The 13,169-nt window shown below is 38.5% G+C and overlaps 1 protein-coding gene across 1 annotated transcript; it reads left to right on the forward strand.

The window, feature by feature from the left end:
- The first annotated feature begins 10,920 nt into the window (after nucleotides 1-10,920).
- Nucleotides 10,921-11,844, forward strand: LOC102818384 (olfactory receptor 8S1-like). The gene has a single exon (XM_006877717.1). The coding sequence runs from the start codon at nucleotides 10,921-10,923 to the stop codon at nucleotides 11,842-11,844; it is 924 nt and encodes a 307-aa protein (XP_006877779.1).
- The last annotated feature ends 1,325 nt before the right edge of the window (nucleotides 11,845-13,169 follow it).

The following is a 13,169-nucleotide window of genomic DNA, read 5'->3' on the forward strand; positions in this document are numbered from 1 at the left end:
GGTCACCAATCAGAGTGTGTATTCCCATTGAGTCTTAGTTTTGGAAGGGGGTTTACACTGAGGGGACCCAACCACTTGCCTTGATGTCGCCTGGGAGTTTTTTATAAATTTTAAAGGATAATCCTTTGTCTCATATGTTATTGCAAAAATAAGTGTATTTACTCTTTGTAGTAGAGCCCAAAGTTTGTCCTTACTTTTTTTTTAATTGATGGTCTTTATGGTTTGTTTTACATTTAAGTCTTTAATCCACATTGAGTTTGTTTTTGTGTCTGGTGTGAGATATGAGTCTTGTTTCATTCTTCTACAAATGGATTTCCAGTTTTGCCAGTACTATTTGTTGAAGAGACTATCTCTTTCCCATATAATGTGTTTTGGCTCTTTGTCAAAGATCAGTTGACCTTATGTGGCTGGATTTGCTTTTGAGTTCTCAATTCTGTTCCAATAATGTGTGAGTCTTTCCTCATACTCATACCAGGCTGTTTTGACTACTGTGGCTCTATTGTAAATTTTGAGATCAGGCCTCCAACATTGTTCTTCTTATTAAGCAATGATTTGCTTATCCAAGATCTCTTTCCTTTATATATAAAGTTGTTGTTAAGTGCCATAGAGGTGTTGCTGACTCATAACAAGCCTATGCACAACAGAACAAAACACTGTCCAGTCCTGCACCAACCTCACAATTGTTGTTACACTTGAGCCCATTGTTGCTGCCACTGTGCCAATTCATCTCATTTTGGGTCTTCCTCTTTTTTTGCTGACCCTCCACTTTATCAAATAAAATGTCCTTCTCCAGGGACAGATCCCTCTGATAACATGTGCAAAGTATGAGAGATGAGGTCTGGCCATCCTAGCTTCCAAGAAATCTGGCTATACTTTATACTTCTTCCCTCATAAATTTGTTTACTCTTTTGGCAGTCCATCAAAAGCTTTTATGTAGTCAATAAAGCACATGGCATTTTTAATTTTATCCTCCAACAGCATAACTCAAATGCATCTATTCTTCTATGGTTTTCCTTATTCATTGTCCAACTTTCACATGCATATAAGGTTGTTGAAAATACAATGGCTTAAGTCAGGTGGACCTTAGTCCTCAGACATCCTTACTCTTGAATATTTTAAAGAGGTCTTGTTCAGCAGATTTGCCTAATGCGATACATCATTTGATTTGCTGACTGTTGCTTCCATGAGTGTTGATGGTTGATCCAAGAAAAATGAAGTTTATGACAAATTCAATCGTTTCTCCATTTATTTTTATGTTATTATTGATCCAGTGGTGTGGATTTTTGTTTTCTTTACACTGAGGTGAAGCCCATACTGAAAGCTATGGTCTTTGATCTTCATCAGTAAGTACTTTAAGTTGTCTTCACTTTCATCAAGCAAGATTGTATAATCTGCATATCACAGGTTGTTAATGAGTCCTCCTCCAATTCTGATGCCATGTTCTTCATATAATCCAGCTTCTCAGATTATGTGCTCACCATACAGGTTGAATAAGTATGATGAAACAATACAACCCTGATGCACACATTTCCTAATTTTAAATCATTCAGTGCTCCATTGTTCTGTTCAAACAACTGCCTCTTGTTCAATGTACAGGCTCCTCATGAGCACAATTAAGTGTGCCAGAACACTCATTCTCCACAATGTTGTCCACAGCTTGTCATGAACAACAGAATCAAAAGCTTCTATGTAGTCAATAAAGCACATGTAAATGTCTTTCTGGTATTCTCAGCTTTCAGATCTATCTGATATCAACAATAATATCCCTTATTCCACATCCTTGTCTGAATCCAGCTTGAAACTCTAGCTGTTCCCTGTCAATTACTATTGCAACTGTTAGCAAAATTTTACTTGCATGTGATATTAATGACATTGCCCGATGATTCCCCACATTCCATTCAGTCACCTCTCTTTGGAATGGGCACAAATATGGATCTCTTCCAGGCAATTGGCCTTCAATGCACCTTGAACTTCGTCCTTCATTATCATTGACTCTTGACTATATGCTACCTCTTGAAATGGTTAAGCATCGATCATTTCTTTTTGATATGACTTTGTGTATTCCTTCCATCTTCTTTTTGTGGTTTCTACATCATTCAATATTTTTTCCATAGAATCCTTCAATATTGCAAGTCAAGTCTTGATTTTTTTTCTACAGCTTCCTCAGCTAGAGGATTGCTGAGTATATTCGTCCCTTTGGTTTTCTAACACCAGGTCTTTGCACATTTTGTAATAATATTTGACTTTGTCTTCTCAAGCTGCCCTTTCAAATGTTCTTTTCAGCTGTTTTACCTACTCATTTCTTCCATTTGCTTTAGCATTTCTACACTGGAGAGCAAGTTTCAGAGTCTCTTCTGACACCCATTTTGGTCTTTTTTGTTGTTTGTTTCTTGTTTTCTTAATGACCTTTTGTTTACTTCATGTATGATATTCTTGGTGCCATCCCACAACTCTTCTAGTCTTCAGTTATTAGTGTCTAATGCATCAAATCTGTTCTTCATATGATCTCTAAATTCAGGTGGGATATGTTCAAGATTATATTTTGACTCTCATGAACTTGTTTTAATTTTCTTCATCTTTAGCCTGAACTTTCACATGAGCAGTTGTTCCACAATCTGCCCCTGGCCTTGTTTTGGTGATGATATGGAGATTTTTCACCATCTCTTTCCGCAGATGTAGTCAATTTGATTTCTGTGTATTCCATCTGATGAGGTACGTGTGTATAGTCATATTTTGTGTTGTTTTAAGAAGGTATTTGCAATGAATAAGTCATGGCATTGCAAAATTTTATCATGTGATCTCATCATCATTTCTATCACCAATGTCATGTTTTCCAAGTACTGATCCTTCCATTTTGTTTCCAATTTTTTGCATTTCAATTGTCAATAATTATCAATACATTTTAATTGCAATTTCAGATTGAAGAATTTGGTAGAATTCTTCAATTTCATCATCACTGGCTTTAGTGGTTATTGTATATAATTGAATAATAGTTGTATTAATTGGTCTTCCTTGTAGGCGTATGGATAGTATCCTATCACAGACAACATTGTACTTTAAGATAGATCTTGATATGTTCTTTTGATGATGAATGTGACACCATTTATCTTCTATTTGTCATTCCCAACACAGAGACCATGTAATTGTCTAATTCAAAGTGACCAACACCAGTCCATTTCAACTCACTAATGCCTAGCATATTGATGTTTATACATTCCATCTCTTTTTGACAACTTCCAATTTTCCTTCATTCATGCACTGTCATATACCCATGGACCACCACTTGTCTATCAGTTTTTTGTACTTTGGTGGTTTGTGTTTTGCTGTGATATTGGAAGCTGTGCCACTGGTATTTTAAATACCAGCAAGGTCATCCATGGTGGACAGACACCACATTAACAACCTGAGATATGCAGATGATTTGACCTGCTTGCTGAAAGTAAAGATGACTTAAAATACTGAAGGAGATCAAAGACCACAGCCTTTATATGGGCTGTTCCTCAATGTAAAGAAAACAAAAATCCTCACCACTGGACTAATAAATTACATCATGGTAACTGGAGAAAGGATTGAAGTTCTCAAAAGCTTCATTTTGCTTGGATCCACTATGAACACTCATAGAAGCATCAGTCAAGAAGTCAAACTACGCTCTGCAATAGTAAAATCTATTGCACAAGACCTCTTTGAAGTGTTCAAGAGAAAAGATGGCAATTTGAGGACTAAGGTGCACCTGACCCAAGCCATGGTATTTTCAATAGTGTCAATGTGAAAGTTGAACCATAAGTAAGGAAGACCACAGAAGAATTGACGTATTTGAGTTATGGTGATGGAGAAGAATATTAAAAGTACAATGGACTGCCAGAACAAACAGGTCTTTGTTGGAAGAAGTACAGCTGCAGTGCTCCTTAGAAGCCAAAATGGCGAGACTTTGTTTGTCATACTTCAGACATTTTATCAATAGGGACCAGCCCCTAAAGAAGAACATAATGCTTGGCAAAAAGGAGGCTCAGCAAAAAGGAGGAAGACCCCCAATGAGATGGATTGTCACCATGGCAGCAGGAAGATGTCTCAAGTGTTACAACGATTGTGAGGCTGTCACAGGACCAGACAGTATTTTGTTCTGTTGTGCATAGGGTTGCTATGAGTTTGTACCACCTCGATGGCACCTAATAACAACAAAAATCTGACAGTGTCCAACTGTTATTCATAAGGTTTTCAGTGGCTAAACATTCAAAAGTAGTCTGTCTCTCCTTCTTCCTAGTCTATCTTAGTCTGGGAGCTCAGTTGAAACCTGTCCACCCTGGGTGACCCAGCTAGTATTTAAAATATCAGTGGCACAGAGGACTAGAGTGGAGAGTGAAGCGTCCAGCTAATAAGAAGAGAGGGCATATGCATAAGAACACCCCACTTGCAGATAATACCCACTTATCCTGGCTTCAGTGACTAGATGATCAGAGCTCAACCAGAAGTAAAAAGAAGAGGGAAAAAAAAAATATTCTCATACTATTTGATGAACTTGACCTACACTTATGGAAGCAGTAGCTCAAAAGAGGGAACAAGTCCTTACAGCAAGAATCATTCCCATCCCCTCCACACACAGAGTAGACAGGGATGGGCAACTTGGACATTGGCTACCCAAAATGGAGGGCAGGTGGCTACAAAGGCAAGAAGTGACTGGCTTACAAGCTTTCAAGAGGGAACCTAGATCCAGAGGGCCTGGAGGAAGGTAGAATCTCCAGTGAGTAGTGTTCAATCTGAATAGGCAGGGCTGATGCAATGAAATGCAGACGGGTCTCTTGTGATACAATAGTGAATAATTGTTATCAGGACTGATTGTGAGGGTAGGAAATGTAAAGGTAGACATTTTATAGCAAGGAGGGTAGTGATTAACTTTTCAGTCTAGGACCGGAGGTCCCTAGGACCATCAAGGGAGAAGAGCAGAGAGCGGGACCCTACCCAGAGAAGCAGTGATGCCTGAAATGGAGCCAGAGATGATGACGTGGAGCGATGGAGCAGCTGGAGACTTTAGATCCAGAGAGGGAGAGCGACTGTGTGCTGAAGACCTGGGGGGTACGGGGGAAGGATTGCATGGAGGGGATTGTAACCATAGCAATGAGAGACAATATATGATAGAATGAATGTAAAACTAATGTTCTCCCATGTAAACTATCACATAATTCACAATAAAACATTTAAGAAAAAAAATATATATATCAGTGGCATAGCTTCCAGCATCACAGCACACAAGTCACCACAGCATGACAAATTGACAGACTGGTGGTTCATGGCACACAGTCCCATTTAATTGTAATTTTGGATAATTCTGATGTGAATATAGAAGGAAAAGTCATATGTACAAAGGAAAATAATTTGGACCTAAGTTATGGGACACATCTCAGGTCCCTTGAGAATTTCTTTTAAAAAAGCATTCTCAGCCTAATGCAGCCAGAATGAAAATGACTTTTTTCCAGTGGAATAATTTTTAATTCCTTTCTTCTCTCCACTTTTAAGACCTCTTCAGCATAATAAGAGATCTCATTTTATTGATTTTAGGTAATTGTTTTAATTCAGAAACTTCATATACTCTCCAGTGTCTCATAATGTTTACTTTTCTTGTTAACTAGTAACCGTGTAATTAGTGAGTCCAGAGCTTGACTTCAGGCTGAGACTTCGGGGAATACAGGGCATTGGCTCAGCTTCCTCTGGGCTACAGTACTCTTTCTATAAGAGATGTTCTTAGAGTAGTATTCAGATTCACAGAGGAAATACATTAAGAAATGGCAGATTACTGGATCTGAGTACAGTAAGAAAATTTTAATGAAATACATTCCAGTTGTTAAAAAAAAGGGGCTTCTTTAGAGAAATGATTCCTTTATTCCATTCCATTGAAGAATAATGCCATTCTAGATTAAGGTACTGAGGAGAATAATCCTGATTCTGTGGCATTTTAAGTGTTTCTAGAGCTTGGACTGTTTAAATTCTCAGCCATCACTGACAGAAAAGCCGTCTACTGTGTTGAGAACCAGACTCCTGGGACGCAAGTTCTCTTATGAGGAAACTTTACCTAGAATGTATCCACCCATTGAGAAAACCAGAACATGTGGGTGCTCACTCCTCTAGGAAAGGCAAAAAAGCATGGTAATATCTTTAATATCTCTGATATTTCCCAATTATTCTTCTTGGAAATTTCTCTGTGCTTGTGTTTTCTCCTGACTAGTAATGTTATCAGAATGTTAACAGAATGTTGACTCAGAAACTGATCATCTACTCCAGCTTTTCTGTTCTCTCTCTCTCTCATTATTTTTTGCTGTGGTAAACATATATGAAATAAAACATTTGTCATTTCTATTTCTGCACATGTACAATTCAGTGACTTTATTGTGCTATCTGTTCTCTTCTCCACCTATACCTTCTGCCACTAAATCATCCATTCAATTTATACTAGAACTGAGGCTCCTGCTCCACCCATCCTTCTTCTTAGAGTTGGAGACTCTTCCCCTGAATGAGATCCTGCTGTCTCTTTTACCCTAGATGCCGTGTCTCATCTGCCTTAACCAGTTTTTCAGAATGATCTTTTTCCCCCTGCCTAACACTGTGTCACCTTACAGTCTGACCATACATTCTTCCATTTTTCTGGATCCCAAAAAGATTCAGAAAGTTTAGATCTGGAATGAAATGAGGAGATCAGTGATTCACATCGGACTGTTGGAACTATTTTTATCACTACTTCCCCAGAAATCTAGTTATGAGAACAGTCATGAAGTTTGTCTGTTAATTAACCATCCTCAGATTTAGTAACCACTGAGACAACGTGAATGGTGCGAGGGAGCAGCTCTCAGAACAATTCCAAGAGAATGAAGTTGATCTTTGATCCCTTTCTACTTCCAGCACTGATATCCTCCTCTTTGATTCTGATTTTTCCCCATGCACCTGTTATTGTCACGGTTAGGTGCAGTCGAGTTGATTCTGACTCGCGGTGATCTTTTGCACTGCCCGGTCCTGTGCCCTCCTCACAATTGTTGTTACATTTGAGCCCATTGCTGCTACCAGTGTGTCAGTCCATCTCGTTAGAGACTTTTCTCTTTTTCAATGATCCTCCAGAAATTGAGCCCACCTGATAACATGTCTGAAGTATACGAGATGAAGTCTGGCTATCCTAGCTTCTAAAGAGTATTCTTTAGAAAACTTCTGCACTTCTGCTAACACAGTTGTGTTTGTTTTTCTGGCAATCCATGGTACTTTCAATATTCCTCTTCAACACCACAGTAAACATGCATCGATTCTTCTACTGCCCATCCTATTCACTGTTCAACTCTCATACGCAAGGAGACATTGAAAATACCATGGCTGTGGTCAGACACACCTTAGTCCTCAAACTGACATCTTGACACTTGAACACTTTAAAGAGATCTTGTGCAGCAAATCTGCTTAATGCAATATGACATTTGATGTTTTGACTGCTGCTTCCATGAATGTTTATTGTGGATCCAGGCAAAATGAAGTCCTTAACAACTTCAATCTTTTCTCTATTTATCATGATGTTATCTATTGGTTCAATTGTGAGGATTTGTTTTGAGGTTGTTATGAGATTCAACTCATAATGAAGGTTGTATTATTTCATCTTCATCAGTAAGTATTTCAAGTCTTCTTGAAGGTTGTTAATGAATATTTCTCAAATCTTTATGCCACGTTCTTCTTCATATAACCCAGCCTCTTGAATTATTTGCTCCTCATACAAATTGAACAGTATAGTGGAAGGACACAACTCTGATGCACACCCCTCCTGATTTTCAACAGTTCAGTACCCCCTTGTTCTGTTCTAAAAACTGCCTCTTGGTCTATGTACATACAAGCTTCTCGTGTGCATAATTAAGAGTTCTGGAATACCCATTTTTGGCAATGTTGTCCTTAGTTTGTCATGATCTACATAGTATAAAGCCTTTACATAATTAATAAAGCACAAGCAAACATCTTTTTGGCAAATGTTAAATTGTTAAGAGCTGTCAAATTGCTTCCAACTCATAAAGACCCTGTGCAGGGTTTCTGAGGCTGTAAATCTTTGCAGGAGGAGAAAGCCTCATCTTTCTTCTCAGGAGCAGCTGTTGAACTGGAACCGATGACTTTGTGGTTCGCAGTTCAGTGTTATCCTACAGAACCACACACTCTGGCGCCTAGGGTCTGAATATTTCCCTCCAGCCTCCACAGCCCTTCAAGCCTCCTTGACCAGGCTGATCTTCCACATATCTCATTCAGTTATTTATTTCAGAAATATCTTGAAGCAATCATTTGTTAAGATTTGTTAAGAATTCTTCTGTTTTCTTCAAATCTTTATTCATTACTGTTAATCTTCTCCTGTCCTCACCATGTCTAAAACAGTCTCTGATAGATACATCACTAGGAATAAGGGCAATGTCTTCCACTCTAAGTAGTGGAAGAGCACTTAGATTTTTCTTCCTGGTTAATTTACCTAGGATTGAATTAAAATGCCTTTTTTTCCTTAATCATTAATAAATCTCTGACATTAATTTGAACTGCCATTTCGGTTAGTGAGGGACAATGAGTCCCTTCTTTAGTGATGCTCTCAAGGTAGCATGTTACAATGAGCTTCAGCCATCATTCACACAAAATTTGGATTTTACAGAAACAGAGGAAAAGATCCTCCAGAAATGCTCCTTTGTTCTTAAGGAGAGGCTCCAAACCCACTAAGACACTGTAGTCAATTATCTCTATCTAGTGAGTGAAAATAGACAAATGAATGCCATTTGCAGGAAGATTCTGTCCAAATATACTTGAAACTATCCAAATCCTTGAAGAGAATGGATCTAGTTTATCATTTCATGTTATTTGTATAGATTCCAGATATGATGTTTGCTTTCAACAGTATTCACAATTTTATCCATGCAGAATCCTCGAAAGTAAACTCTCCACTTGTTACTCTTCACCACCACTGAGCCTAAGTTGAAGTTTCGCAGGCACATGAATTTGAACACTTCTCTGTTTTCCACGCTCACAGGTAACCAAGACTTAGGTTTAAGATGGACTTCTGTTTGGCTGATGAGTTGTTAATAGTATCAGAATTCAAGCTTGTCTTGATGAGGAAGTATCTGGATTTAAGATGAGGCTGTAAGGCCCATGAGATTTAGAATGGAGAAGATTAGAAGTAGAAAACAGTAAGAGCAAAGGCACAGAAACAAATAGCCTGTCTGATACCAGAACAGATAAAAGACTGAAGGTAGGTTAAGAGAAGATGAGGAAAAATTCTGAAAGCCAAAGTAAAAATATATATATATAAATGATCTTTATTCCTGCGGACCTGAGATAAGAATTAAAAAGTGAAAAAAAAATGATACAACCATCCTCCCACAGCACTCTCTACTCAGCTGGGTTTAATGATTCATTGCAATGGTCACACATTAACTCAGAAACCATATTCTCAATTACTGAGTTTACTAGGGAAATCAACAAGTTACAATTCTGGGTCAGAAATGTTCAGGGACAGTTTCTTGCCATCAGAACAGCTTCTCATCTGTCATGCCCATATGCAGGCCTCTCGCTGGCCCTCGGCCTCTTATGCTGGCCTCTGCCCTGCTCTGGCAATGATTCAAAGCTCTTTCAGGGTTTCTGATAAATGCCCAAAGAATACACCACTCTACCATATGCCACAGCATAAAGGCACTTGACTCTAGCTCCCATGGCTCAGCAAACCTAGCTTCCCTAATAAAGTGCCTGGAGGCACCCCACTCTGCAAGCCAGCCTCCTGCCCAAAGTCACTCAGCTTTATTTCCTCCAAGGGCTGGGAAGCTCACCATTCTGTCTCATGTTCTGGATCTTGGTTCTGCTGCTGTTGCTCCTCTGTCATTCCTTCAGTGCCACAGCTTTCTGTCCCTGGATTGATGAGGTTCAATGCACAGAGATCTCAAGGTCCAAAGGATGAGCTCCACACTCAGCTCTTCTTATTTGATGGTAATGAGATTCCCCCTCCTGCTTCTGAGATGGCTTATTTTATACCAATGTTATTCGAGTTCCATGTTTTCACAAATTGACCTGTTAATGATCACTCCCAATTTAACCATATATTCTATCAGCAAATTCCCCGACCTTCTCTCACACAGACCCATCAGGAATAAGTTGTTTGGTGGAAATTTACAAAGACTATGGCTAGAAGAGACATTAAATAATTCACATGATTACATAAAGGGTAAAAAAAAAAAAAAATACAATGAATTAATTTCCGTATTCTACTTGTTGTCAGTATGGCATTATAAAATCTTTCTGAATATCAGATTTCACAGAAATAAAATGTGGACTAGAATCTCTGCCTGAAACACTTCCCAGATTTTGTGGAGGACAAATAGAAATAGCGTTTGAAAAGATGCTAAATATATCAAAATTCCTATTAAAATTTAAGGTGCTGTGTAGGAAGTAGAAACCCTATGTTATTTTGAGCAGAGCACAATTATTGAAAAATGAAGAGAGGAAAAAGGTTCAGAGCAATTGAGGCATGTATGTGCTAAAATGATTTTTTAAACATAATAATCTAAGATTGTTGTTGTTTTTGTTGTTGCCAAGTGCCACTGAGTTGGTTCCGACTCATAGTAATCCTGAATAGCATTTCTATTGTTGTTAATCTTTGCAGGAGCAGAAAGCCTTATTTTTCTCTAGTGGAGGGACTGATGAACTCGAACCACTAACCTTGTGGTTTGCAGTCCAGTGTTTTTACTCCAGAGATCTAAGATTAATGATTAACAAAAAATAATTTAAATTCTTACTGAAATAGTGGGGCAGTGAGATATTGAGTACTGTGTCCAGGTGGTGCAGGGATGCCTGTATGAGGCAATGGGATGATGACTTGAGGAAACAAAGCCATCAGTGGAGATCTCACCCCTCTTCCTATTTTGCTCCAAGGAAACAGCCTCTATCATGGCCTTGAGGAACCACAGCACCATCACTGAGTTTATTTTCATTGGGCTGTCTTCTGACCCCCACATTGAGACTCTGCTATTTGTACTCTTCCTGGTGATTTATCTCCTGACCACGATGGGGAACCTGATGCTGCTGCTGGTAATCAAGGCAGATTCCCGCCTCCATACTCCCATGTACTTCTTCCTGAGCAATCTGTCCTTCGTGGACCTTTGTTTCTCTTCTGTCACTCTACCCAAGCTACTGAAGGATCTCCTGTCTGAGAAGAAAACCATTTCAGTAGAGGGTTGCCTGACTCAGGTCTTCTTTGTGTTCTTCAGTTCAGGAACTGAAGCCTGCCTGCTTTCAGTGATGGCTTATGACCGCTATGCTGCCATCTGTCACCCACTGCTCTATGGCCAGGTGATGAGCAACCAACTCTGTGCAAAACTTGTGTTGGTCTCCTGGGGCCTGGCCTCTCTCAATGCAGCTGTGATTGTGCTTTTAGGTATTAATATGGACTTTTGTGAGGCCCAAACTATACACCACTTCACCTGTGAGCTGCCTGCTCTCTTCCCCTTGTCCTGCTCTGATATCTCCATCCATATCAATATTCTTCTTGGTGCCAGCTTACTGCATGGTCTTGGGACCTTCATCCCAATCTTCTTATCCTATGCCCGTATTATCGCCACCATCTTGAGCATCAGTTCCACCACAGGCAGAAGCAAGGCCTTCAACACTTGCTCCTCTCACCTTATTGCAGTGGTCCTCTTCTTTGGTTCAGGTTTTCTTTGCTATCTCATGCCTCCATCTGGTTCCTCCCTGGATTTGCTCTTATCTTTGCAGTACAGTGTGGTCACACCCCTGATGAATCCACTGATTTACAGCCTAAAAAACAAGGAAGTGAAGGCAGCTGTGAAAAAGATATTGGGAAAATATCTATAATTTGGGCATAGTGAATACAATGTTATGCCACAAAATTGAAAAGATTGTAGTTCTTTGTGTTTTCTAATTTGTCCCTACCTCCTCCCACTTGTTGTTAAGTGCATCAAGTTGATTCCGACCCATAGTGACCCTGTAGAGAGTTTCTAAGGAGCAGCTAGTGAGTTTGAGCCACCGATCTTGCAGTTCAAACAACTTTACAGTCCGATGCATTAGCCCAGGGCACCACACCAGGATTCCTCCTACTACCCAGGGTAAAATAAGGTGAATGCCAAATTCTTGAGCTTGCCTAAACACAAGTCTTTTTGTTCTAAAGTAGAGGCTCCTGATTTTGGCCACTTGATTTCTCAAAGTCTGTCAGTCTTACACAAAATAGAGCAATGTAACAATAAAATAATTAGAATAGATATATGATGATCATTTCATAAGAGTAGGCATCTAACTTTAGGAGTCCCTAAAAGAAAGAAATTGAAAATCAAAGGAGGGATTTATTATAGGTGAAGCGAAATAGTGAAAGCCTTTGGCTACTAACCTAAGGGTTCAAACTCATCAGTTCAGTGAGAGAAAACAGCTGATATCTACTTGTATGAAAATTAGAGCCTAGGAAACCTTCTGGGGCAGTTCTAATCTGTCATAGTTTCCTGAGTTGGAACTGACTCAACACGAAAGGGTTTATGTTAACTCTCATCTACTTATAATGTTTTTTAAAAATAAAACTTGGGTTAAAAAATGCTATGTCAACAAAATTGCATGTAAAATAGTATTAAAATGGGAACACCAGAAACTAAACTAATAAAATACTACCAGTGCAATAGTCAAAATAAAAGTCCTATCCTTAAATACATTAATAAACAAGAAAATGTGCATGTTTATTAGTACCCAAATCCAAGAAAGATAAAGTCTACTGTAAGAAAAGACAGATAAATGAAATATTTAAACAAAAATATAAATTAATGGGTTTGGAAAATGGATTAAACAAAATCAAGGAATAAATCTAGACTGCAGTGATTTTAAAAGGCCACAAAAAGTTGACATAACTCTGTAGAATATAGGCAATAAAAAAAGAAAACTATTTATAAATAGCACAGATAGCAAGGAGAAAAATTATAAGAAAAAGCTAAAACTTTACAGCAATTATCTTGTGTGGCAGGATTTTGTTTAATTTTCAAGGAAAATTTAACCAAATGAAAATGAGACATTAGATGTGTAAAAAAACAAAAACAAAAAATCTATATAGTATGGAAAAATTGTCTTCAAAAGAGCCACAGGCCCAGATGGCTTTTACTTAATATATTCCAAACTTTATCGTTAAAAATAATCCCATGTTT

Source organism: Chrysochloris asiatica, unplaced genomic scaffold, assembly GCF_000296735.1.
Source record: "Chrysochloris asiatica unplaced genomic scaffold, ChrAsi1.0 scaffold00568, whole genome shotgun sequence".
In the NCBI taxonomy this organism is placed as follows: Eukaryota; Metazoa; Chordata; class Mammalia; order Afrosoricida; family Chrysochloridae; genus Chrysochloris; species Chrysochloris asiatica.

Bases quoted from the DNA above. Each gene is read 5' to 3' on its own strand.
- LOC102818384 (XM_006877717.1), top strand. From the start codon at position 10,921: ATGGCCTTGAGGAACCACAGCACCATCACTGAGTTTATTTTCATTGGG.